Source organism: Equus asinus, chromosome 10, assembly GCF_041296235.1.
Source record: "Equus asinus isolate D_3611 breed Donkey chromosome 10, EquAss-T2T_v2, whole genome shotgun sequence".
Lineage (NCBI taxonomy): Eukaryota > Metazoa > Chordata > Mammalia > Perissodactyla > Equidae > Equus > Equus asinus.
In genome coordinates, this window is record NC_091799.1 from 16393608 (window position 1) to 16418537 (window position 24930).

The 24930-nt window shown below is 48.9% G+C and overlaps 2 protein-coding genes and 1 pseudogene across 4 annotated transcripts in view; 1 reads left to right on the forward strand and 2 right to left on the reverse strand.

The window, feature by feature from the left end:
• USP20 (ubiquitin specific peptidase 20) overlaps positions 1-17344 on the reverse strand; it is a 42570-nt gene extending 25226 nt beyond the window's left edge. For 2 of the 3 annotated variants that reach the window (XR_011506202.1, XM_014863476.3), the window contains exons 1-2: positions 17212-17344; positions 1707-1803 (exon numbers count right to left, since the gene is read on the reverse strand). Coding sequence is in view for 2 of the 3 variants with exons in the window: in XM_014863476.3 (XP_014718962.2) it covers positions 1707-1787 (81 nt within the window). In the remaining variant the exon portion in view is untranslated. Of the gene's footprint in view, positions 1-1706; positions 1804-17089 lie in introns of all 3 variants that reach the window. The other variant, XM_070518533.1, reaches the window with a different exon arrangement.
• Positions 5093-6755, reverse strand: LOC106845402 (septin-7 pseudogene; annotated as a pseudogene).
• A 31-nt stretch (positions 17345-17375) lies between the features above and the next one.
• On the forward strand, positions 17376-23647 carry C10H9orf78 (chromosome 10 C9orf78 homolog). The gene is made up of 9 exons (XM_014863481.3): positions 17376-17593; positions 17924-17983; positions 18911-18962; positions 19097-19167; positions 19941-20018; positions 20596-20793; positions 21619-21755; positions 21858-21956; positions 23500-23647. Exons 1-9 carry the CDS (start codon positions 17511-17513, stop codon positions 23589-23591), a joined length of 870 nt encoding a protein of 289 aa, XP_014718967.1. The 5' UTR covers positions 17376-17510; the 3' UTR covers positions 23592-23647.
• Positions 23648-24930: the final 1283 nt, after the last annotated feature.

The following is a 24930-nucleotide window of genomic DNA, read 5'->3' on the forward strand; positions in this document are numbered from 1 at the left end:
TCAATAAATACTGCTGCGTCTGCATCTCTATAAGTGGTACCTACATTTTTACTAGATAAGTTCCCAGAGGTGGAATTGCTCCCCTAAAGTTACAGTGATGTCCAGCCTACTGCATCGTGCGTGCACCACTTCCCCCTACCCTTGTGGGCTCTGAATCGGATCAGCCTGTGTTTTCCCATCTGAAAACGGCATCATCTTGCTTTCATTAGCAATATCGTCAACCACTAGTGAAGCTAAGCATGTCTTTTCAAAAGTTTCTCAGCTGTTTGCATTTCCTCCATTGTGAGCTACCTGTGCACAACCTTGCCCGTTCTGGGTATTTTAAAACAATGCTGGTTTCCTTTCGCGGGTTTCCGGATACTTGAAGAGGTGCTGAAAGACACGCTCTCTGAAATGCAGGCCTGAGACATCTCCAAACGCTCTGCTCTTTCTGCTCCAGAAGCACTCACTCTTCTGAAAGGTTGCCACATCGCAGCCCAAACCTCACCTTCTGCCTCCCTCCTCCCACCTCGCTCATCTCCCTGCTCTCAGATTCCCCTTTTCCTGCCTCCTCTGGAGGAAAATTCCTCTCGGTGTGTCTCACTTACTCCCTTGTGCAGACTCAGAAAGAAACCCAGCATTAGAAGCACAGATGCGCCAGAGCCTCGCTCTGCCCCTCCCACAGACCACACGAGAAGCAAAACTACTTCAAAAGAAGCCACAGGCACTTTGAAGAACGGATCCCTCGCTGCAGGCCCGGACCAAGCCAGCTCAGGCCAAAGGCCACCCAGGACGTGCTGGTGCAGGGAGGCTGGACGACTGGCACCAGAGGCCTGGAAGGAGGAGCGGCAACATGTCTAAGAACCTGAGCCGACGACCTCCCTTCTGGGAACGTGCTCTACACACAGTCCTGCCTCTGCACACAACGACATTCCCACGAGGCCGTCCACTGAAGCGTCCTTTGTACTGGCAGGAGCCCAGGGCTCACCCCTGGAGGATCAGTTCTGGAGTCCATGAAATGAAATATGCACAACTTTGGGACAAATAATGAGAAAGCTCTCTCCACGCACCAATGTCCAAAGAGCTCCAGGAGATATTGTCACGTGAACAAAGCAACTTACAAAAGTGTCTACAGCATGGTACCTTTCATGTAATAAAGGGGAAAATGACAAATAAGTTTATTTGCATGTATCTGCATAGAGAGACCCTGAACAGATACAAAAGAAACTAATGTGAGTGGTTCCCTGGGGTGGAATGGGGAGGGTGGGGACAGGAGGCGGCAGGGGGACTTCTTGACACATATGTTCTCACATTGTTTCATCTCTGAACCACATGGAAGTGTCACCTACTTACGATGATACGTGCTCCCCCCTCAGCGAGGCCCACCTCCCCACTTCAGGCCTCCAGGCACTCCCTTCAGGTCAGCGTGTAAAGACGCCCAGGGAGGCTCAAACGCAGGATTCACCCCCTTCTCGCAAAGGCCCTGCGCCCGCTCCAACAGCTAATGCGCAGAGCGGCAGCGGCTCCACGTGGACTGGTCTAAAGGGTCGTAAATGGCTGTCAGGAGGCAGCCCCGGAAGGGCTCTCCAACAAACACCAGCTTTTCTATTTACATAAAAGGCTCAGTGGAGGCCATGGGGAGCCAGTTCTCCCACTGCTTCAGAAACGTGGCCCAGGAACAGGTGGCCTTGGGTGTGGGCCTCAGCCCATAAGGTCTGACCCTTTACCTTAGATTTGAGCAGCAAGTCCTCCTTGGTCACCTCCCCTATCGAGTCAAGGTGAGGGCAAAGGTCCCTGGAGTCCCCCATTCTGGGCCAGGCTCACCTACGAGAAAACACAACGAGTCTGGTGTTACTGGCAGCCACTGCGGAGGGAGGCAGGGGGGATCCCGGTTAAGTGCACGACTTTGGTCTCGAGTCCGGGCTCTGCCACACATCGGCCGGTGACCCAGGGAAGCTCCGTCACTTCTCTGAGCCTCAACACTCCTGGTCTGAGAACTGGGGGTGAGGATAAGACCTCCCTTGGAAATCCTGGGAAAAGGATTCCCGGGGGGGGGGTGCATGTAAGACTGGTGAGATCTGAGTAAGCTCTGTGGCTTGTACCGATGTCACTTTACTGGTTGTGAAACTGTACGACCCATATACCAAAGACGTGGCAGCATTGGGGGAAACTGGGGAAGGGTACATGGGACCTCACAGTACATTTTTGGCAACTTCCTATGAATTATAATTATTTCAAAAGAAAATGTTTAAAAATAAATAACTGAATAAATGTTTCAGCCACTCACTATCTTGGCAGGAATCTGACTGCTGATTCTAGCTCCAAACCACTGCCGAGAAACGTGCAGACCAACCATAGATGGGAGTGCAGCCAAGAGCGCAAGCACACGCAGAGGCTGTGTGTCCACTAGAGGGAGGCGGACCCCAGGTCCCTCCTGGAAGCCCCCTCCCTGCCCTAAATGGTCAGCCAGAGATCACTTGGCCAGACTCCCAGCCAGAACAGGAGTAGCTGGCGCCTACTAGGTGCCAGGACTGGGCTAACTGCTTCCATGCATTACTTCATTAAAAACTCGCCCAGCGTCTTTGAGGCAGCTGCAATGAGCCCCATGTCACAGATTCGGAAACAAGGGCCCTTCCTGTCCCAGGTCTCACAGAGAGCAGCGCTCGAGCGAGAGTGGAACCCGAGCTGGTCAGACTCTTTTTAACTCCTGGAAAACGCAGACACGTGCAGAACCCATCACCTGGCTTCACCCACTAACAAGTCACGGCCAGCCCTGCTTCAGCTCAACCTCCCACTTCCTCTGTTTTGCAGCAAAACTCAGATATCACATCATATGTTTTTCTAAAAGATTAGGACTTGAAAAAAAAAAAAAGAACCATAATTCCATTATTTCACCTAAAAGAAAAATCCATACTTCCTCCTCAGTCAGTGCTTGAGGGCCCCACCTGAGGAGGGGAGGCTCTGGGCCTACTCTGCGCAAAGAGACACCCCCAGGAAGTGGCCAACATTCTGCGGTGGCAGCTGGCAGCAGTGGGCTGCAGTGGGCTGGGGTGAGTGCAGGCCTCTCTGGGGACCTGGGGGACAGACCAGCACACTCCATATAGTTCTGTTAGTTTAAAATCACTCTTAGCACCAACCAGAAGCTAAAAATAGCCCCAAATTCCTCCTGGGAGGGGCAAGTACACTGTGGATATTTGGGGCATCCACAGGCTGGACACACCCCCCAGTTTATCCACAGGGACAATAAAAACACACCATTCCCAGGACAGCTAAAGAAAACTCCAGCAGAACTGGCAAATAGGGCCACCCCTCCTGCAGCATGCCGGCCCTTCACCAGTCACTGCTGGGCATTACCTTTTGATCCCTGAGAGACCTTCCGGGGTCTGCAGGAGAACGCCAAGGGGCCTCTCCCACTACTGCTCCCTCTGGCTGCTACAGCCCGTTAACCCTCTGGACGGAAGGCTCGGCCCCTTCCACGCATGCCACTGGGACCCTCAGATCATCCTTTGAGCCTCCCAAGGACCCTGTGCTGCTCAGAACCCCCGACCCCCAAGTCTTGAGCAACCCCAGGCTACGGGTGCAACCAGGTTCATCCACATGTCGCCACTGGCCCCCCTTCCTCGGTGGGCCACAGTCTCCCAGATGTGGGCAGTTCAGAGAGAGAGAGGCAGTTAGAAGCTAACATTTAAAATGGTCACATGACAATGATGGGGTTCAAGGTTCTAAATTCCAAGCCTCCTCACTCAAAGCCAGATTTTTAGATTTTTTTTCATAGTTTCCAGTGAGGCCAAGCACACTGGGTTGGTGCTAGTCCCACATTATTTTAAGCTGCAGTTTGTAGGGTTGTTTTAGTGTGTTTGGTATGTGCCCCATCTCTCCAGCTAGACGGCAGAGGAGGTTATGAGCCTGATGCCCAGGACACAGATGACCGTGATAGGCCCACCCCTGATTCCCACATGCAATCAGATGGCTTAAGTTCCTACAACTTCAGACGGGGGGGAAAAAGCCCTGTGGCTAACAACCCTCTATGTACTCTCTCTGCCCGTTTTACAGATGAAGAAACAGAACGGAGCTTAAGTAGCGAAGGAACCTGGCGAAGGTCAATCCCCACGAGTAAGTATGGTGGGGGCCTGATTAGATCGGTCCATGCCCAGCCTTGCTCTAAATCCGGGGCAGCAAATTTTCTATAAATGACCAGGTAGTAAATATTTTAGGCTTTGTGGGCCACATTGATCTTCATCACATATTCTTGATTTTGCTTTTTTTTTTTTTTTACAATCCATTAAAAATATTTTTTAAGAAATTTTAGCTCAAGGGCCCTACAGACCCTACTGGGCCTGCTGCCCTGATTTGCAGGCCCCTGCTCTAAATCACGGTGCTACTGGGCCTCACCAAAAGCAACCCTGGATCCTTCCACATCCCACCACACACAGATCACCACCAGTTTAAATAAGGCAAATAGCAAAGCACAGTCAAGAGGGTCTGGCTCCAGATTTTTGTCTAAGTAAGTAATTGAGGGTGGGTGCAAAGACAGAAGAACAAAGATAACCACTGTGGCACCATTTATAATGGAGGACACTGGACGTAATCTAAGTGAACAGCCAACAATCGGATAAATAATGACACGGTCACACACGGTTGTACTACATAGCCATTAAAAATGATGATGAATAGTGAATCTTTCTATCCACGAAATTAAATGAGATCTAAATAAACAGAGAGATATACCATGTTCATGGACTAGCACATTTAGTATTGTTAAGATGTCCATTTTCCCCGAACAGATCTAGAGGTTCAATGCAATCTCAGTCAAAATCCTACCAGGCTTTTCTGTAGAAACTGTCAAGCTGATTCTAAAATTTACATGGAAAAGCAAAAGACCTAGAATGGCCAAAACGATTTGGAAACAGAACAAAGTTAGAAGACTCGTATCACCTGCCTTGAGACCTTTTATAAAGGTGCAGTCATTGAGTCAGTGTGGCCCTGCCTCAAACACACACATACAGCTCACAGGAACAGAACACAGGCTCCAGAAGTACACCTGCACGCACGGCTGATTGATTTCCAACAAGGGTACCGATATAATTCAATGGGAAAAAGATAGTCTTTGCAACAAATGGTACTGGAACAATGATATCCACATGGGAAAAAAATGAACTTCAACTCCTACCTCACATCATACACAAAAATGAATTAGAAGTGGATCGCAGACTTTACGTAATTGGTGGTCAACAGAGGGCTCAAAAGACCTTTGCCTCCTTCTTGTTCTTTCCCAAGCTTCTCAGAGAGCTCGGTTGTTCTAAAATCCGCTCAGCTTCCCAGTTTGCCTTCTCATCTTCAAACTGGCGACATTCCTCCTCTAATTCCTTGCGCTGCTTCCAAATTCTTTTTTGTTCACTCGTGGTGCCGTTGGTGCTTGCCCTCAGAGTCCTTCAGTGTTTGAACTTCTTCTCTGGCCTTTGTCTCAAACACCTGCTCCATCTCCATCTCCCTCATCTTGGCCGCACGTCTCTTCCTTCTTCTTCCATGGGTGCCCGAGGGCTCTTCAGAAGCTGCCCTTTGTTCTCGCTGTTATCAACTCCAACGTATGTCACAACTGTCAGTTTTTTGCCTCTGTAGTTCTCATAGCGTACATTATTAGTGACATCTTACAAGTCCTGCAAGTGTCCTCGTATTAACATATTTCTTAGAATTGTAAAATCACAATCTTCACCATTTTCAATGTCAGCAACACCCCAAGGATGCGGCCTTCCTCTGACCCTTCTGCCGCTAACTTCAATGAAGTTACTACCGTTCACAGCAAGAGGTGAACGGTCCTTTATGTTTTTAACAAGCTTTTCTTCTTCATCATCTGTTGCTGGAAGTTCATCTATTTTAATTTTATGTTCTTGGGTTTCTTTCAGTTGTTGGCACTCCTCTGGTGTGAGCGTGTCTGCTGTGGCAATAAGTGGGTGATGCTCACTTTCTCATGCAAACTCTTCATAAACCCTCCATCCAATGGTCTAAGTCCACATCCTCAAGGGGTAATTCAGCATAAACAGCGCTGCGCCTTGTCATCGGGCATCTGACGTCTGTTCACTCAAGACTCTGCACTGAGGCAGTCCTCAAATTTACCATCAAGGTGGGCAATAACAGGCTGCCGGCGATCACTATTACTGACTGCATCTCCAAATCCTGGGTGTCAACTATCGCAAGGAGCAACCAAACACCACCTTCTCTGATTAAAACTCTGGATTGTTCCACCTGTACGGTCTTTTTATTCTATGGGAAGGACCTAGACACTCTGGAGAATACAAATCTGTGAGGCATGGAGAGGTGAGGAATGTCGACTTCCCAGTCCAGGTTCGCCATGACCTCAAGCGTGAATTCAAACCCTGTCTTCACTGATTCACTGTACACTTGAACTGGGAGCCTGCAAACCCCACGATGCCTTCAGGCTCATCTGCTGAGCCCCCACGGCCCTGCTGTCAGCATTCCTTTCCACAGCAACGGGGACCTTGCACTGACTGACATCCTCTCTGTGACCAGCTGGCCGCAGCACAGCCCGCCAATTCTCCAGATCACAGACTTTAAACAAAACAAAATTAAAACTCTCCAATTTCTAGAGGAAAACACAGGAGAAGATCTTTGCAACTCTGGAGTTGGCAAAGGTCTTAGGACACAAAAGGCAGTAATTACAAAAGGAAACATTGATAAACTGGACTTTTTCAAAATTAAAACTTATTCCTTTTCAAAAGATGCTGTTAAGAAAATGAAAAGGTAAGCTTCAGACTGGGAAAAAATGTTCACAATACACGTATCTAACAAACAGCCAAAATATATAAAGAATGTTACAACCCAAGAAAGGATAAATGGTTTCAATTTTGTTAAATGGGCAAATGAGTGAACAGACACTTCACCGAACAAGAATGGCCAATAAACACATGAACACATGCTCGACATCATTTGCCATCAAAGAAATGCCACGTTACAACCATGAGATAACGTCTCACACCCCCTAGAAAGCCTAAAACTAGTAAAACTTACACCCCCAGGTGTTGCTGAGGACGTGGAGGGATCGCCGTGCGGTCCGATGAGAGCGTGAAGCCGTGTAAAGCGCTCTGGAAGACAGTCTGGCAGCTCCCTACACAGCTCAGCATATGCTTACCAGACTCCTAGATACCCGCCCAGGAGAAATGAAACGTTCACCACACAAACACTTGTACACAAACATGCACAGTAGCTTCATACATAACAGCCCCAAAAGATCAGAAAGACCCCAGAAGTCCAGCAACAGGGGATGGAAGCAAACTACTGATACATTCATATAATGGAATACTACGTGGCACTGAAAATGACTACTGATATGCAAAGCAACACGGAAAAATTCCAGAAACATTAAACTGAGCAAAAGCAGTCAGAATCAAAAGAGCACACACTATACGATTCTATTTATATGAAACTTCAAGAGACAAAACTCACCTCCGGTGACAGAAAACTGAGTCAGTGATTGCCTGGGGCAGGGGAGGAGGCTAGGCTGTAAACAGGTGAGAAGGAGCTCCCTGTGGTGCTGGAATGTTCTAGACCTTGATTGGGGTAGGATTTCTCCAGGTCTCTCCACTGTCAGATCTCAGGAAGCCTACCTTTGAAGTGCCTGCATTTTCTTGTATGTAAATTATACCTCAATAAAGTTGGTTAAAAGCACTTTACAGCACGATTAATCTATAGCGACAGAAAGTAGCCCAGTGGTCGTCTGGGGTGAGGATGGGAGGCAAAGAGGGAACCACAAAACTCTTCACAGGGGTGCATTTTATTGGATAGAAATTATACTTCAATAAAACTGATTTAAAACCCTGAAAAAAGCCCCACACATTAAATAAATGACTGAGACCTGTGTTATCACACGGATAAATCAGAGAATGTAGAGTAATAAAAACAAGCTGCATGCTTTACACCTATCAGGATGGCTACTAGCCAGAAAACCCCCGAAGATAACAAGTGCAGGTAAGGAGGTGCAGAGACCGGAAGCTTGCGCACTGCTGTGGGATGTAAGTGAGGCAGCTGCTGCGGAAAACGGCATGGAGGCTCCTCAGAACCTACACACGGAATCACCATACGATCCAGCCATCCCGCTTCTGGGTGCAGACTAAAAGGCACTGAGAGCACAGACCTGAACAGCATTTGTGTACCACGTTCATAGCTGCAGGATTCACACTAGCCAAAGGTGGAAGCAACCCAAGGGTCCATCAGATGAACAGATAGGGGCCGGCCTGCTGGTGAAACGGTTAAGTTCATGTGCTCTGCTTTAGCGGCCTGGGGTTCATGGGCGCAGACCCTCACCACTCATCAAAGCCATGCTGTGCTGGCATCCCACCACAAAACATACAAAACATAGAGGAAGACTGGCAGAGATGTTAGCTCAGGGCCAATCTTCCTCAAGTGAAAAAAAAAGAGGAGGATTGGCAATGTGTGACCCCAGGGCCAATCTTCATCACCAAAAAAAAAAAGGTGAACAGATAGATAAAATGTGGTCTATCCATACAATAGAATATCATTCAACCTTAAAAAGGAAGAAAATTCTGATTCATACTATAGCAAAGACAAACCTTGAGAACATTATGCTAAGTAAAATAAGCCAGACACAAAAGGACAAACATTATCTGATTCCACTTATATGAGGTCCCTAGAGTAATCAAATCCATAGAGACAGAAAGGAGAATGGTGGGCGCCAGCGGGAGTGAGGATGGGGAGTCAGTGGGGACAGAGTTGCAGGTAGGGAAGATGGAACAGTCCCGGAGATAGATGGTAGTGATGACTGCATACCAACGTGAATATACTTGATGCCACCCAACTGTACACTTAAAAATAGTTAAGATGGGGCTGGCCCCACGGCTGAGTGGTTAAGTTCTCTTGCTCTGCTTCGGCGGCCCAGGGTTTCACCTGTTCGGACCCAGCAGGTCATGCTGAGGCGGCGTCCCACATGCCACAACTGGAAGGACCAGCAACTAAAATATGCAACTATGTACCGGGAGGCTTTGGGGAGGAGAAGAAGAAGAAAAAATAGTTAAGATGGTAAATCTTCTATGTATTTTACTGAACTTTAAAAAGAAAATTAAAAGTTGCAGGATATACATAGTACGACACCATTAAAAAGATGAAAAAGATATGATTACGACGTGAAACGCTCGATGACCAGGAAAGACGCTGGTCCCCTTAGGTGCCCTGCCATGCTGCTCACTGATCCCCATCCTCGCTCATCCTTCAGGTCTCAGCTCCACTGTCCCCTGCCCAGCGGAGGCATCTGCTGGCCCTGCTGAATGCAGTCACACTCTCCTCCACTATCCTCTGCCAAGGGAGGCCCTCTGTCCCTGCTGGCCCACACCCTGGAGTCATCTTGGTCATTTATCCCATTTTTTTGTCTAATGTCTGTCTCCCCTCAAGAATGTAAGCCCTGAGGGCAGGGACCCACGTTGTTCACTGCTGCATCCTGAATACCTGGAACAGCACCTGGAACAGCATAACTTCTCAGTAAATATTTGCTGAATGGATCAAAAGTGCAAAAAGCTATAAAACACTATTCCAAGAAAGTTCCATTTTGGTAAAATAATTTTGTTTTAGGGCCAGCCCTGTTGTCTAGTGGTTAAGTTCAGTGTGCTCTGCTTTGGCAGCCTGGGTTCAGTTCCCTGGCAAGGACCTACACCAGGAGGCGGTGGCCATGCTGTCATGGCGACCCACATATAAAATACAGGAAGTTTGGCACAGATGTTAGCTCAGGGTGAATCTTCCTCTGCAAAAAAAAAAAAAAAAAAAAAAAACCCAGCTTTATGGCTACAGAAAGGATGCTATCGTTGTCTCTGGGAGGATGGTATCAAGTGATTTCTATTTCCTCTTTCTTTGCTTGTCTGCATTTTCTACAAGGAATTTGTGTTGCTTTTGTACTATACAACCTAAAAGGTTAGTCTTAATTCTTTTGAAAGTTTTGAAAATAAGAGGAGCATGTGTCTGGCTGCTCCGGTGTGAGGCTTCCCTCCTGGGACTGCCCTTGCTCTTCCCCAGACCCCGAGAACACTCTGGGGGACAGAACTGCCATCCCCTGGGACTGTCCAGGCCCACAGAGGGCAGTGAGACTCTCATGGAGTCTCGGAGTCGCGGAGGCCCCGACAGAGGAAGTGCCCAGGCGCCACCTGGAGGGCCGGAAAGACCGCTTTCCACCCCATGACTCCTTCAGCCCAAGATTTGCTCTTAACGCCTCTGTTTTTACCTGATTAACTTTCAGGTTGGATTAAAATTTTTCATCTTCTACCTATGCTGAAAAAGACATTTTTGTTTAGTTTCAGTAAAATTGGCTCCCTTAGAGGGCCAGCCGCATGGTGCGTGACCAAAGAAGGGCTGGGGACTGAGCACGTCTGCAGAAGCTGGACAACAGAGATGGACGCAAAATGAAAAAACATCACCTGTAATCTTACTATACAGAAAAAAACACAGTCAGGGCTGGCCCGTGGCCGAGTGGTTAAGTTCGCGCGCTCCACTTCAGCGGCCCAGGGTTTTGCTGGTTCGGATCCTGGGCATGGACATGGCACCGCTCATCAGGCCGTGCTGAGGCAGCGTCCCACATGCCACAGTCAGAAGGACCCACGACTAAAAATATACAGCTATGTACCAGGGGGCTTTGGGGAGAAGCAAAAAAAAAAAAAAGAAGATTGGCAACAGATGTTAGCTCAGGGGCCAATCTTAAAAAAAAACGAAAGAAAAAATACAGTTATCATTTTGCTAAGTCTGTTCATATGTATGAATATATGATTTTTAAAACTAAACTCAAACATAACAGATACAGTTTGCATACAGCTTTTTTGGTTTATATCATATACATTTCCTCTGTCACTAAACTTCTTTTCAACAACTTCATTTCTGATGGCTGAATAATATTACCCCACATACAATTTAAGCTGCACAGCACCTTAACCACTTCCCTACTGTTGGCCAGCTGGGTATTTATGCGTGTGTTTTGCAATTATAAGTAAGGCAGTGAGAAATATTTTGGAATATAAAGCTTGGACTACATCTTCGACGAAAAGAAAAATTACTGGGTCAAAATGTATGTTTTGAAGGTTCTAGATACAATTGACCAACTTCCCTCCAGAAAGAGTATGTAAATTTATTTGCCTACCAACAGTGTATAAGCATGCCCAACATAGAAAATCTAAGGTTTCCTAACATTTTTTAAAGTTAATGGCTAAAAGTCAGCTTCTACAAAGCGAAAAGGTGAGTGGTAGTACCAAACACTTCGGGTGTTTAATATCCCGCACGCAGGACCTGAAACATCAGAGCACAGGAGACTGCGGGGTCTAAAGGTTTTCACTGTCTTTAACCTTGGTACCCAACCAGCGCTGAGCAAGGACTTCCTCTGGGCGATGACTTGGGGTGATGGAAAACAAGCCGGGCCCGGGCCCTGCCCTCACGGGGACACTGTTCCGTACTTCAGCACCAGGGTGGCGGCATGCAGCCACGGGGGATGCTGCCATTACTAACGGCGGCCACCTTTCACTGAGTTCTTATCACACGCCAGTTGCTTCGCACACACTCTCCCTGGAGTTGACTGATTACAGAAGGCAGTAAGAGAGACAGCTGGCCCGCCCTCCACTCCCTGCTCTTGTCTCTTGCAAGCTGTGCGTCTTCAGATAAATCATTAAATCCTGAGTTTTCTCATCCATGAAATGGGGACAAGGAACTAGGGTTCCTGAGAGGAGGAAGTGAGACGACGCACAGGGAGGATCTAGCACAACGACTTCTGGTCACGTGGACCTTCGGGGTGGCTCAGAGTTTGCATTTATCTGCACAGCAAGAATGCTCCAGAAAAGCTTAGTCCTACAATTTGTGTTACCTGCCACGTTTCATAGATTAGGAAACTAAGATTGGTAGCAATGTAAGCGCATGCCCAAGGCACCCTCCGTCAGCTTTTCACTCAGGGCTCCACGGCCCAGGACAGTGCAGGCCAAGCAGCCCAGCCAAGAAATGTACCATGGTGCCCAAGCGTGACCCATCCGGAGACTGACGCACAGCAGCTCTGATTCTCTGTGCTTCTTTTTATGACCCAACTTCGCCTCCTGGTGTTTTTGACATCAAAGCAAAGCCAGGAAAAGCGACCCCAAGGAATGGAGCAAATCATTAGACGGCTTTCCCATCCTGAGGCGACCAGCCTCTCTGCTTCCTGGCAACTGGATTCCCTTTCGCAACAGAGGCTTTGAAAAAAGGCACTAAAGACACAGGACAAAATTGGATCTTGGCTTAAAGGGAAAAAGGACATTAGTGGGACATTTGACGAATTTGAATACAGGCTTACACAGTAGATAACAGCATTTGTTACGGACTGAATTGTGTCCCCTGCCGCCCCCTTCATCTGTTGAAGTCCTAACCCCCAGTACCTCAGAAGGTAATCTTATTTGGAGGCGAGATCTTTAAAGAGGTCATTGAGTTCCAGTGATGTCTTTAGGGTGGGCCTTAATCCATTTTGACCGGCATCCTTAGGAGGAAATTTGGATACACAAGGAGGCACCAAAGATGCACAGAGAGGAAAGGCCACGTGAGGACACAGCGAGAAGGTGGCCGGCAAGGCAAGGAGAGAGGCCGCAGGAGAAAGCAGCCTGCCGGCACCTTGATCTTGGATTCCAGCCTCCAGAAGTGTGAGAAAATAAATTTCTGTGGTCTAAGCCCCCGGCCTGTGGTCCTTTGTTCCAGCAGCCCTAGCAAACGAACATGGTAGCATATCAACGTTAAAGTTTCTGAAGATGAAGACCATTTTCTGGTCATTATAATGCCCTTGTTCTTAGATGATTCCCCCTGAAATATTTAGGGGTAAAGGGTCATGATATCTGCAACTCAGTCTCAAATGGATAAGCGATGATAATGAGTATATAAATACATAGAGAGTAAACAGGCCAAAAATGTTAATAATTGGTGAATCTAGGTGAAGGGTATAAATGGGATTTAATTTTATTATTCCTGTAACTTTTCTATTAAGTTTGATTTTTTTTTTTGACATAGAAACTTTTTATAGATTCCCTTTCTCTCATCTAAGGTGGGAGCAGGGAGGGGTTCTTTTGGAAAAGGTAACCTAACTCGGCAACAGGAGCTCCAGGATCCAGCGCCTACCCCGATCCAGGCACGAGGCCCAGCGCCGCACACTCTCTCAGTAAGACCGCAGCTCCTCATCCTACAGAGGAAGGATGGAAGCTCTGGGATGGGAAGTGCTCACCGAGGACCACACAGTGAGGAAGTGACACAGCTGGACGTGAGCCAGGTTGTGTCTGCCTTCCCAGCCCTTTCCACCCTTCCCTCTGGGCAAATAAATGGAGTGCACACAGTAGGCATCTAGTAAAGACTGAAAGGGAAGGAAACCTGTGCTGCTGGGAGAACTGGATCCCGGGAACAGGCCCTGTTGAGGGCAGCTGGTTGGCCGTGCTGTTGGGGGTCAGCAAGGTGCCCGCCCCGTAGCCAGTGCCCGAAATGTCAGCCAGAGGGCTGTGCCTCCACCACAGCAACCCCAGAGCACCTCCCTTTCCTGACCCACCAGACCCACCTCCTCTCTTGGGGACGAGAAAGCAGAGGAAAGGAGGCAGGCTGGTAGGTCTGGCAAAGAGCCCACCCATTCCAGGCCCTGGGTGGGACTCCTGAGATGCTTCATCCGGAGTGAGGGCAGGCTCTTTTCCCTCCCTGGGCCTGCACCGCGTGAGGGGGAGAATGCTCCCCCCCGGGGGGCAGGCAGGCAGCGCATCCGGGGCTGGCGCCATCCGCTGAGACCAGGCCTCGGTGCCCATTAGTCATCATCTTCCTGGAGCTTCTGGCTACATCCTGCTCCCAGCTAGAAGCCCAGTCCCCTGGAACAGGAAAGGTGATGCTGCCAAGCTCCCCACCGACACAAGGTCACCCACCTGCCCTGCCAGCCCTGCTCCTCATCACATTAGCCATCCTACACCCCACACACCTGCGCCCCTCCCAGCATTACCCTTTCCCTCCGTCCTGCGCTCTTCTTTCCATTCCGCTTCCAAGCAACCCCATTTTCCCTAAAGCCCAAATACATCCTTTCCTTAACCCAGGCTCAACTCACTGAGTCCACCATTCTTCTGACTCAAAGCAGAACCCTCAGCCGCCCCGTGCCTTGACGAGTCCACTTCCCGCACACTTCCAGTGCTCCTCTTTCACCCTACCCACCTTGCCCCCACCCTGAATGGCCTCTCGTACCAGAACTGATACTAAAAGACCTCACTGAATCCTTATAACCACCCTGGAGGTCAGGCAACGTTGGGAGCTAAATCCATCTCCACCTCTGTCACTAAAGAAGGAGAGACTAAGGCTCAGAGAGGTGGAGTAACTGACTAGAAGTCACACAGCTACTGAGCCGCTGAGCCAGCATTCACACCAGGACTGCCTGCCTCGATATCAGTGCTCTGAACTGTCGGCTCTTCAACTTCCTAAACAGCCCTGGCCGGCCTGGAGTGGGCTCAGACCAAACACCCACGCTCCACGGGCAGCTTCCCCGGCCTCCCTCATGAGAGCCTCTTCTGAGCCATTCCTCACAGAGCATTCTTCTGCTCAACTTAAATTCCTTACATCTAGGATGACGTCTCCGCACAGTCTGAGCCTGGCACTGCACTGGGTTCTGGGCTCCGTAAGAGTCAGTTAACTGGAGAGAGCAAGGGTTTGGGGCTACCCCAGGCCGGCAGGCTTAGCGGTTGGCAGGCTGGAGGCAGTGGCTGGCCCTGGTCACTGAGAGGCCGCAAACCCTGGAGTGAGTGTGAAAGTATAAGCAGAAACTCAGACTTATAAGACCCCTAAAACCATAAAGCAGGAGAGGACCAGAGAGGTTCATACTAAAGGTCACACAGCCTATAAATGGCAGAGCAGGCACTCTGGTGGGGAAAGAGGCTCAGAAAAGGGAAGGCTCCTCCCCAGAGTCAAGCTGGCAGAACCGTCACTTGAACCCAGGGCCTATAATCCAGTCCACTGCTTTGTCATGTTACCGACCAAACACAGACCATAACACACCAATTTAAATTTGCAACTCAGTCCTCTTCCCACTCTTGATTCCCTTGCCTTGTTCTGTTTTTCCTATTTCCAGAGCACTCATCACCTTCCAACAGACTTTACATAATATCACGTTCTTAGAACATCAAGTCCACTAGATCAGGGTCTTTCGTCTCTTTTGCTCCCTGACATATTTCGAGCACCTAGAACAGTGCCTGCTCCATATAGTAAAAGCTCAGTAAATATTGGTCGAATAAGTAAATTAGTCCAACAAGCATTTACTGAATATTTCCAAGGGCCAGGCTGTGAACTGTAGCCACTTTGCTGGATCCCAAACCTATCCGGACATCAGTGCTCACTAAACCCTGAAACAAACCAACATCTCCTCTGACCCCAGAAGGGAGCTAGCAAACCAACCCCAACTCAAGCCAACCCCGTACATTTCTCTAAACCAACAAACTCTCAAACCAAACTAAAACGTGACGCACATCTGAAGCGATGAGGACTCAAACGTCCCGGAGGCTCCCTCCCCTGCTCAAAAAGGCCCAGCAAGACTTCGAGGGTCTGCAGCCCCTCAGCCCACCAGCCACTGCCAGATTCACAGCTGCCCCTGTTTCAGCATTGCTTTTGCTAAACAAGTCTCAGATTTGCTGCATCCTAGTGGTTTCGCTGGGTGTTCCGGCCTTGCCCAGCAGAGACAGCTCATCGGTACCAGATGCTCCTCCCTGGGACGTCAGATGAGGGGAAGGAGGACCCAGAGACATCCCTGGCCTTCTGGCCCTCTCCCTGGGGCTGTCCAGTACCCTCTGGCGGGACGGCTGCTGGGTGGGCAAAATTGGAGCCATTTCTGGGAGTGTGAGAGCTGCCGACGTCGACTCCCTGGGTTCCTGCAGCAATTCCCAAGGAGCCTCTCCTTCAGCCAGCAGGAACACAAAGTCCAGTGATTCCCACATGCATCTGGGTTTGGCTGAACCAGACTGCAGAGGGTAAGACTTTGAGACGTTTAATATACAGCTTTTGATCAAAGAAAGGCAAAGGCTGTTTCAAGAAGTCCTGAGTCTACTATTATCTCAGCCCAAGGAACAACAATCTCAGAGGAGATCGGTCCGGAGAAACAAAGACATTCCAGAAATGCTGCTCTGCTTCAGAATGGTCTTCCGAAAGAGGGAAGCCAAAACAGGCTGCATCAGCCCCTCCCCCAGCCAATGAGCTGTAAACAGCACCTGCAGCAAACATTTACTGAACTCTCACCGTGCCAGGTACTGTGCAAAATGTGTGGCAGAGGCAGGCCTGCCCCTGAGCCCTGCTCCACCTTCCAGCTGTGCAGCAGGAGGCACACAGTCCTCTCAGGGCCTCTGTATGCTCATTTGCAAAACGCAAAAGAATAACTGAATCTACTTCAGAGGATTGTGGTGAGAGTCAGTGAGAGAATGCTTAGTCCAGCGCCTGCCACACAGTAAGCGCCTAAGGTAGTTTTTTCAAAGGAAAGGAGCAGCCTGTATTGAGAGAAGGAAAACTACTATTTAAGGAGTTTCTAAAAGTCCCCTAAGCCATTATTTATGTATTTCGTGATTTCCTAAGTGTTTGTTGTTGCCTGTTTTTCAAATAAACAATCTTCACTGCCTCCTTGGGGTGGAAGGGGCAAAAGGCAGAGCGACAATCCTTGTGACAAAGGATGAAAACAAGGCCTCGAAGGTCCAGGGAGGCGGCGGCCAAGCACCGGAGGAGCGGCCCTTTGCCCTCAAACCCTCAAAACATCAGACAAGCCTCTCCCAGGGGAGAGTGGCTGGAGGCCATGACTAGCAGGGCAGTGGGCGCTGGGACTTTAATCCCCCACCGCTAAGAAGTGGTCATCTTTTGGCCCTAAAGGAAAAATGCATGTCAGGGCCAGACCCCGGGGAAATAGAAGTCAGCGCCCTGAGACGCCACACGCGTGCTTTCAACGCTGGGTCAGGCCCCGGTACAATAAAAGAGAGGGCAGCCCCCGTTCCGGAGAAGGAGGAGCTCTCGGGGTCTCCAAGTGGGGCGCCGGGGCCCCCAAGAACCCCCTGGGCGCCGGCAGGAGATGGGAGGGGGCGGCGGCAGCCTGGGGGTCCCGGGCTCCGCTCACCTGGCCGCGGCGTTCGGCGCACTGGGCAAAGCCAGGCCCCCGGCGGCCTGGAGCGGAGGTGGGGTCGCTCCGGCTCGCAGAGGCCCAGCCCCCAGAAGCAGCCGGCGGGGCCGGGAACTCACCTGCCGTCGCAACCGCGCCACTGCCGCCTGTCAGTCAAGCGCGCCCCCTGCTGCGCCGCCCAGGGTCGAGGGGCCCGGCCGGCCGCGCCCCGCCTCCTCCCCCTCGGCCGCCCAATCCGGAGAGGACGACGCCATGGATGGGGGCGTGGCCAGGCGGGAGGTGCGGGCCGGGGGCGTGACCAGGCGGGGTTGGGGCGGGGCCAGGCGAGGCTGGCGCTCTGACCTCACTGCTGCGCGCCGGAAGCAGTCCCGGCCACGGCGCGACGGCTCGGCGGCTGGACCGTGGGGCCGGGTCAGCCATGCCGGTCACCGGGAAGACTTTCCGCCGGCGCCGCGCCGACTCGGAGTCGGAGGAAGATGAGCAGGACTCAGAGGAGGTTCGGTGCGTTTGGGATGGGGCTTCCACGGGGCAGAGAGAGGCCGGCTTGGGGGACTCACCACCGGCCAGGCACCTTGTTGACACCATTGCTAACTGTGAGCCAGGGTTGTTGTCCCTTTCTGCGGAGGAAGAAATTGAGGCTCCTAGGGGTGAGGCCGCCTCCCCAAGGCGCAGCTGGGACAAGTGTCTGAGTCCCGGTGGGTCTAGGCGCAGGTTCGCCTTCTGGACCACTGTGCCGGCGGCTCAGCAGCGGGAACAGGGAGCCCGTGGAAGCTGCTTTTTGACTCTGAGTTCCGCGGGGAGTCTCTCAGCCTGTGCTTTGAATTTTTTCAGATTAAAACTGGAAGAGACCCGAGAGGTACAGAACTTGAGGAAGAGGCCCAATGGGGTGAGGTGGGTACCGCTGGGGGACCCGGAGGAGGTGGGGATGATAGACACGCCCCCGCCCTGGTCGCTGTCACAAATATCTCCTCAGACATAGCCCCTTCTTTTAACACATGTGCACGCTTTACTGCCCTGAAGTGGGTCCAGCATTCTTTGCACACGTTTAACCAGGAGGTGCCTTGAGTCGTGTGGTCTTTAGGTTTGGTCTAGAGGTGCAGAAACAGGTCACTAACTCGTGTTTTTATTGCACCTGATTAATTGTGAAATGCACACTGATTGTTAAGAGTTTAGAAAATTTAGAGAAGCATAATCGAGAAAATTAAAAGTACCCATAGTTCTCCCATCCAGAGGTAACCAGTGTTAACATTTAATCTTCTTTCCGATCTGTTTTCTCTCTCTCTTTTGTAAAGATTGTGAGTACTTTTATTCTATGCTATTTTCAATTCATTGTGACATTGTGGGTATTCACTCACATTGTAGATTATTTTTCCAAAAGCCTTTTTAATGGCTGCATAATATACCACCACCTGTATGTACCATCATTTGTTAACTAATCCCCTATTTGGGGACTGTAGGTCATTTTGTAAATTTTCACCATCGAGTAAGGCTGCAATAAGTATTTTCCCACGTTTGTCTTTAACTTCGTTTTCCCTGAAGACAAAATCTTAGAAATGAGATTTCCAAACCAACATAATGCCAAATGGCTTTATAGAAAAGCGTACCACATCACTCACCATCACCACCACCCCATCCCCTGCCCCCAACACCTAGAGAGCTTGTTGAGCCCTGTTTTATTTTCGTGGGCTTTTCCAGCTGGCTCTGGTGCCCACCCCTCAAATCTCACTCTTGCACTACTGTTGGAACCTATAACTTCCTAAGTGTTCTTCCTCATCTCTGAATTGTGCCGTTTCTCTCTCTCTCTTTGGTTTTGCTCAGTGCTGTGGCCCTGCTGGTGGGAGAGAAGGTACAAGAAGAGACTACTCTAGTGGTAAGTTGCGGGGTCCTCCCTGGGCAGTAGGAAGATGTGGCTGCTCTTCAGTGGGTAATTGTGTTTTCTTAAAAAAAAAAAATCCCACTGCCTGTTATATAGATGTTTCTTCTAAGCTGGTTTGCTTTCTGCAGGATGATCCCTTTCAGATGAAGACAGGCGGTATGGTGGACATGAAGAAACTGAAGGAAAGGGGCAAAGATAAGTAAGTGCAGGCCATGCTGAGATGCACATTCACCTGTAGTCCCCGCCTGGTCTGCGTGCACCGGGGAGCTGGGGCCTGCAGCAGCAGCGTTAGTGGGGCATCCTGAAGTAGCCTTTGTGCCTTGTAAAGGATATGTAGTTTAAACACAAAGAAAGCTTAAAAGAAACCAAAAGAAATTGTTTAAAAATTAGCTTAGAGGGGTTGGCCTGGTGGCATAGTGGTTAAGTTTGTACACTCAGCTTCAGTCACCCAGGGTTTGTGGGTTCACATCCCAGGCGTGGACCTACACACTACTCATCAAGCCACGCTGTGCAGCATCCCACGTACAAAGTAGAGGAAGACTGGCAATGGATGTTAGCTCAGGGCCAATCTTCCTCACCAAAAATAAATAAATAAATAAATAAAAATTAGCTTAGAACAATATGGGTAAAAATCCTTTTATAAAGGTGCATTTTTTTATTATCTTTCAAACGCATGTGGAAATTTTGTTTTTCTTTTTAAAGAAAAACATAAAAACACAATTACAAAAATGATACATTGGAACAATACAAAAATGAAAAATAAAAGTATCTACTCATTCCCCAGAGGCATCTCCAGAGGCCAGCAGTTTGCTTGCGTCTATTTCCTCTGTTTACCTATCATATGTATTTTCTTCCCAAGCATAAACAGGATATTATACTTTTTGCGTGTGTACTTGTTTTATTCGTATAACATAAAACTCAGCCTCAGTGAGTTGTGACTTTAAGGCTCGCTTCATTGTTCTGTCCTTTTAGGATCAGCGAAGAGGAAGATCTCCACCTGGGGACGTCGTTTTCTGCAGAAACCAACCGAAGGGACGAAGATGCTGACATGTAGGTGTCAGTCTGTCTGGCTGTGAGCGATGAGGGTGGGCTCCAGCCAGATGGAGTCCAAGATACTTAGTTACAGAAGACATTTCTGGAATTATTCAAAGACCGCAAAGTTGGCCCCTTTCACCCTACTTCCCGGGCTTGAGAACTTTGAGAAATTCTTAAACGTTCTTTAAAAGGTGGTTCTTGGAATTTTAGATTTCCAGAGTAGTAATATTTCCCCCAAACATTGTAGGGATAAACATTGGACTTGCCCACTTTTTATTTCACCCACAAGATTGTTAAATTAACAACCATCTACCATTATCTTTCTGTCTTCAAAGAACCTTACATGTGATGACACCAATAGATTGATAGGACATAATCTCATAATAGAGGTTGGTGCTTTAAGTTGAAAAATTTTAGCTTATTGAAAAAAACTCAAGTTATTTTTATTTTTCTCATTTCTCCATGGACCCATGAAAACTTCATCATGGACCATCACTGCTCTGTGGGCCGGTGCCGGGGACCACTGATTTTTAAATGACACCAGTTGTGAGCTTCCTGCTCCTGCCTGAGGCCTGTGGGTTTCTTGTTTCAGGATGAAGTACATTGAGACAGAGCTGAAGAAGAGGAAAGGGATCGTAGAACATGAGGAACAGAAAGTCAAGCCGAAGAATGCAGAGGACTGTCTTTACGAACTTCCAGAAAACATCCGCGTTTCCTCAGCAAAGAAGACTGAGGAGATGCTTTCCAACCAGATGCTGAGCGGCATCCCCGAGGTGGACCTAGGCATCGAGTGCGTTTCACCCCCATGCTCTCGCCTCTCTGGCCCAGGGGCCAAAGGAAGAGTTCCGTGCTCCCCAGTTAAAGGGACTGTTTCTTAGCTGTCTCCTTGGAAACCCGCGAATAGAAACTGTCTTCCCTCTGGCGGGCTGAGGTGTCTGTCTCTGGGAGTTTCCCTGAAGAATTGGTCAGAGTAGTTAAAGAGACATAAGGGACCCTGACTGCTGAAAGCAGAAGTATTTTTTTGTTTTCTCTTGAGATATAATTAACATATAATGTTATAATAGTTTCAGGTGTACAACATAATGGTTCGATATTTGTATACAAAAGTGTTTATTTTTATTTACTCTTTGTTCACAGCTCTTCCGCTGTTCTTATCAGGCCCTGGTCTTCTTCTGTTTTATTTTAGCAGAAGCAATGTTAAAGGCTTACCCCCACCCCACGATCCTCCTTTCATTTTTAGTCCAAAGCATCTGCCCTGAAAGGGGGTCGTCATGGAGGAAGTGCAATGGTCAGGAGCATCTTTGGGGGCGCTGCGAAGGTGGGAGCCTTCTGGGTGCTCGCCTCTTTTCTGGCCTTCCTGGCTTTGAGCCTCAGACAGTTCAGTTTACTTCTCTGAGGCCCAGTTTCCTCCTGATCGGAGGAGAGTGACTCCTGCCCCTCCAGTGGTTGTGAGAGCTCCATGGGAATGTGACTGTAAGGGAGTTGGGAAACTGTAGAGAGCTGTGCCCCAAAAAAGATGCTTTCCTTAGGCAGTGGTGGGCTGCCAGCCTCACCAGTTAGCTCTGTCCAAAGGGGCGACCGTCTAATCCGTGGCGTGGCTCTTTTCCCCCCATAGTGCCAAAATAAAAAACATCATCTCCACGGAGGATGCCAAGGCCCGGCTGCTGGCGGAGCAGCAGAACAAGAAGAAAGACAGTGAGACGTCCTTCGTGCCCACCAACATGGCCGTCAATTACGTGCAGCACAACCGGTGTAAGCTTCCCTGGGGAAGCAGCCCCACTCCCACCCCCTTGGTTTGAGGTCCCTGGGTTTGCAGGTTTTGCCTGACGTGTCCCCTGGTCTCTTTTGGTCCAGTTTATCATGAGGAGCTCAATGCCCCCATACGGAGAAACAAAGAGGAGCCCAAAGCCCGACCCTTGAGAGTGGGTGACACAGAGAAGCCGGAGCCTGAGCGTGAGTACGGCAGAGGCCTGGAGCAGTCCTCACTCGGCCCGTGCAGGCAGGGTGGGACTGAGCAGGGGTGGCACTTGGTCTTTGGGGCCAGGGCATCTGGGTTCCAGTCCACACTCTGGACAATGGCCATGTGCCTTCCTCTTTCCAAGCCTCAGTTTCCTCATCTATAAAATGGGGATAGTAATAAAACCTACATTTGGGCTTGCTCTGAGGATTCACTGGGCTATCAAATATAACAGAGACTTAGAAAATTTCAAAACGGAAAAATAAATTAAAAGTTACTCATAATTTCACCACCCAAAGATGACCACTGTTAACATTTTTACGTATAACCTTCCCGACTTTTTCTAACATTCATATATATAAGAGACATATATTGTATACATACTTAACAGGATCTCATAGCTTTTTAGTCAGTAGTGCACCCTGCGTGTCTCTCCATGACCATAAATACATATTTTCCTTTTCAATGGCCATATTATGTGCCATTGTCCAGTCATACGTCCCTTAACAACGGGGATACGTTCTGAGAAATGCATTGTTATATTCTGTCCTTGTGCAAACATCGTAGAGTGTACTTATACAAACCTAGAAAGTACAGCCTACTACACACCTAGGCTATATGGTTTTAATTTTATGAGGCCACGGTTGTATATGTGGTCGTTGTTGACCAAAACATCATTATGTGGCTCGTGACCATGTAGATACCTGTGCTGTAGTCTAACTGTTTCTCTCTGGTTGGACACTTTGGTGGTTTCCCATTTTTCCCTATTTAAACAGTGTTTTGATCATTCTTGGCTATATCACGTCCTTAGGCTACGTTCTGAGAAGTCACCAAATGATGCTGTGGGAGTGTGGCGCTAATGTGTTTTCCTGCCAGCAGCACCCAACAGTGCCCCTTGCCCGCGTGCTCACCAGCACCAGGCAGTGTCTTCCTTGTCAGCAACAATGGGATGATTCTAAGGAAATGCCGAATTTGCTGAGGCTTCTGAAAGTCCAGCCTGGTGCTCTGTTTCCTCCTTCCTACTTGGGAACCTGTTTTCCGTAACATCTCGGTTGCAGAGTCTTTGATGCCCGAAGGGTTTTGTGTTATTAACACTAGTGAACGAGGACTTTGGAGTCACCAGGCTTGGGTTCGACTCGCAGCCCACCTTCACTTTGAGTGACCTTGAGCGAGTCACCTACCCTCTCTGAGCAGAGACGGTAATGCCCCTGTTAGGATTGCCGTGAGGGTTAGAGGAAGTCATGTCTGAAAGGATTTGGTGCCGTGCCTGGTACGTAGTCAGACTCTCAGTGAAGCGCAGCTGCTGCTGTTCCCCTAGTCTAATGCTGATGCCGGCACGTTTTGGCTGGTCCCGGACTCTACCATGTTTGTTGTCATTCACTCAATAACACGGAGTTACGGAGGCCCTGCTTCTACTCACCAGAACAGGCACTGGGGCTCCTGTAGGGAATGACGCAGCCGTGGTCCTTGCCTGTGTGGAGCTAAAGCCTGTTGGTGGCTTCCCGCGTGGCAAACAGCTTTTCTTCTTTTCCTTGTCAGGGTCCCCTCCTAACCGCAAGCGTCCTGCTAATGAGAAGGCCACCGATGATTATCACTATGAGAAGTTCAAGAAGATGAACAGACGGTACTGAGGGCCGCTCAAGGGGAGAGTGCCAAATGGGATGTAAGCAGCGCCACCCCCGCCCCCCCGATAAAAGGCTTCCTGGACAGAGGCCTGCTCATTTGCTAGCAGACAGTTCCAAAAACAGACTGTTAGTCCTGCTGCTTACCCCCTGGATTTTTTAGGCACTGAGTTTGTAACTTTTTGAAACAAAACAATGTGTGGCTTTCCTATTTGGGGGCACACTCTATTCTTGTGAGCATTATTAAATCTTGTTTGTAAATATGTTGAGTTTCTCTTAACATTTGCCCTGGGTCAGGAGGAAACAGCTGTGTGTGCAGGGTGAGACAATACCCTTTAGACTGTGCTTTTATTTTCTATCCAATCATGTCTTCTACTTTCACATATCTGGACTGGGGTTCAGAAGTGCATCCTTCACTCTTTACAGTGGATCCAGCTGAAAAACCTAGGACGGGATTAGAGAGACACTGGTATTTTCTGACTTTTACCAAGTTGCTTGTTTCTTTTCATTAAGAAAGAAAAAACCAATTTCTATCACTTTCAGCACTTAACTATTAAATATGAAATGAATCTGGCCTTATTGTTTGTATCGTGTCTCCTTACACCAACACTAGGTAGTGTGTTCACAGCTGGGGGTTGGGCAGCTCAAATGCAAAACTCAGTCACTGAGGGTGATTTTCTCATTTAGTTGAGATGTAGACAGGCTCCGTCCTGCTAGCTGTCAGGTATGGTGCCGCTTGTGCTGGCATTTTCCCCGAGGCACTTACGTGGGTCGGGAGGAGGAAGGAGCAGCTCGGTTGCCTTCTGGCCTGATTGCGAGTGAGCATTGCGGTTAAAGACCTTTGGCCTTGGAGTCAGATCTGAGCCCTGCTCACAGCGTACTCATTATATCCTTGGGCAAATCTCTCCTTCCAAGCCTCAGTTTTCTCATCTGTAAAATGGAGGTAGGTTTTTTTTTTTCCCCTTTCACTAGAATGCAAGGTCAGTGAAGGCAGGAATGGTGTGCTTCCTTTTCTTCTTGAATCCCCAGGGTCTAGTCCAGTCCATGACCTGATATATGGGCAGACCTGGAAACTATGAGGGACTAAGTGGAAGTAACTTTACGGTGGAGAAACTGGACAGACGCTGCCTCGCACAGGTGATGAAGGTCAACGTCAGTGGTCATAAATCATGTTGATGTGTACCCTTGATGTGACGTTATAACAATAGCACTTTACCTCTGTAGAGTATATTCCTCCCTATAACCTATAGCCTCAGTCTAATCATGAGGAAAACATCAGACAAATTCCAATAATGGGGCATCCTGCAAAGATTTGACCAGTACCCCCTGCCCCAAAACTGTCAAAGTC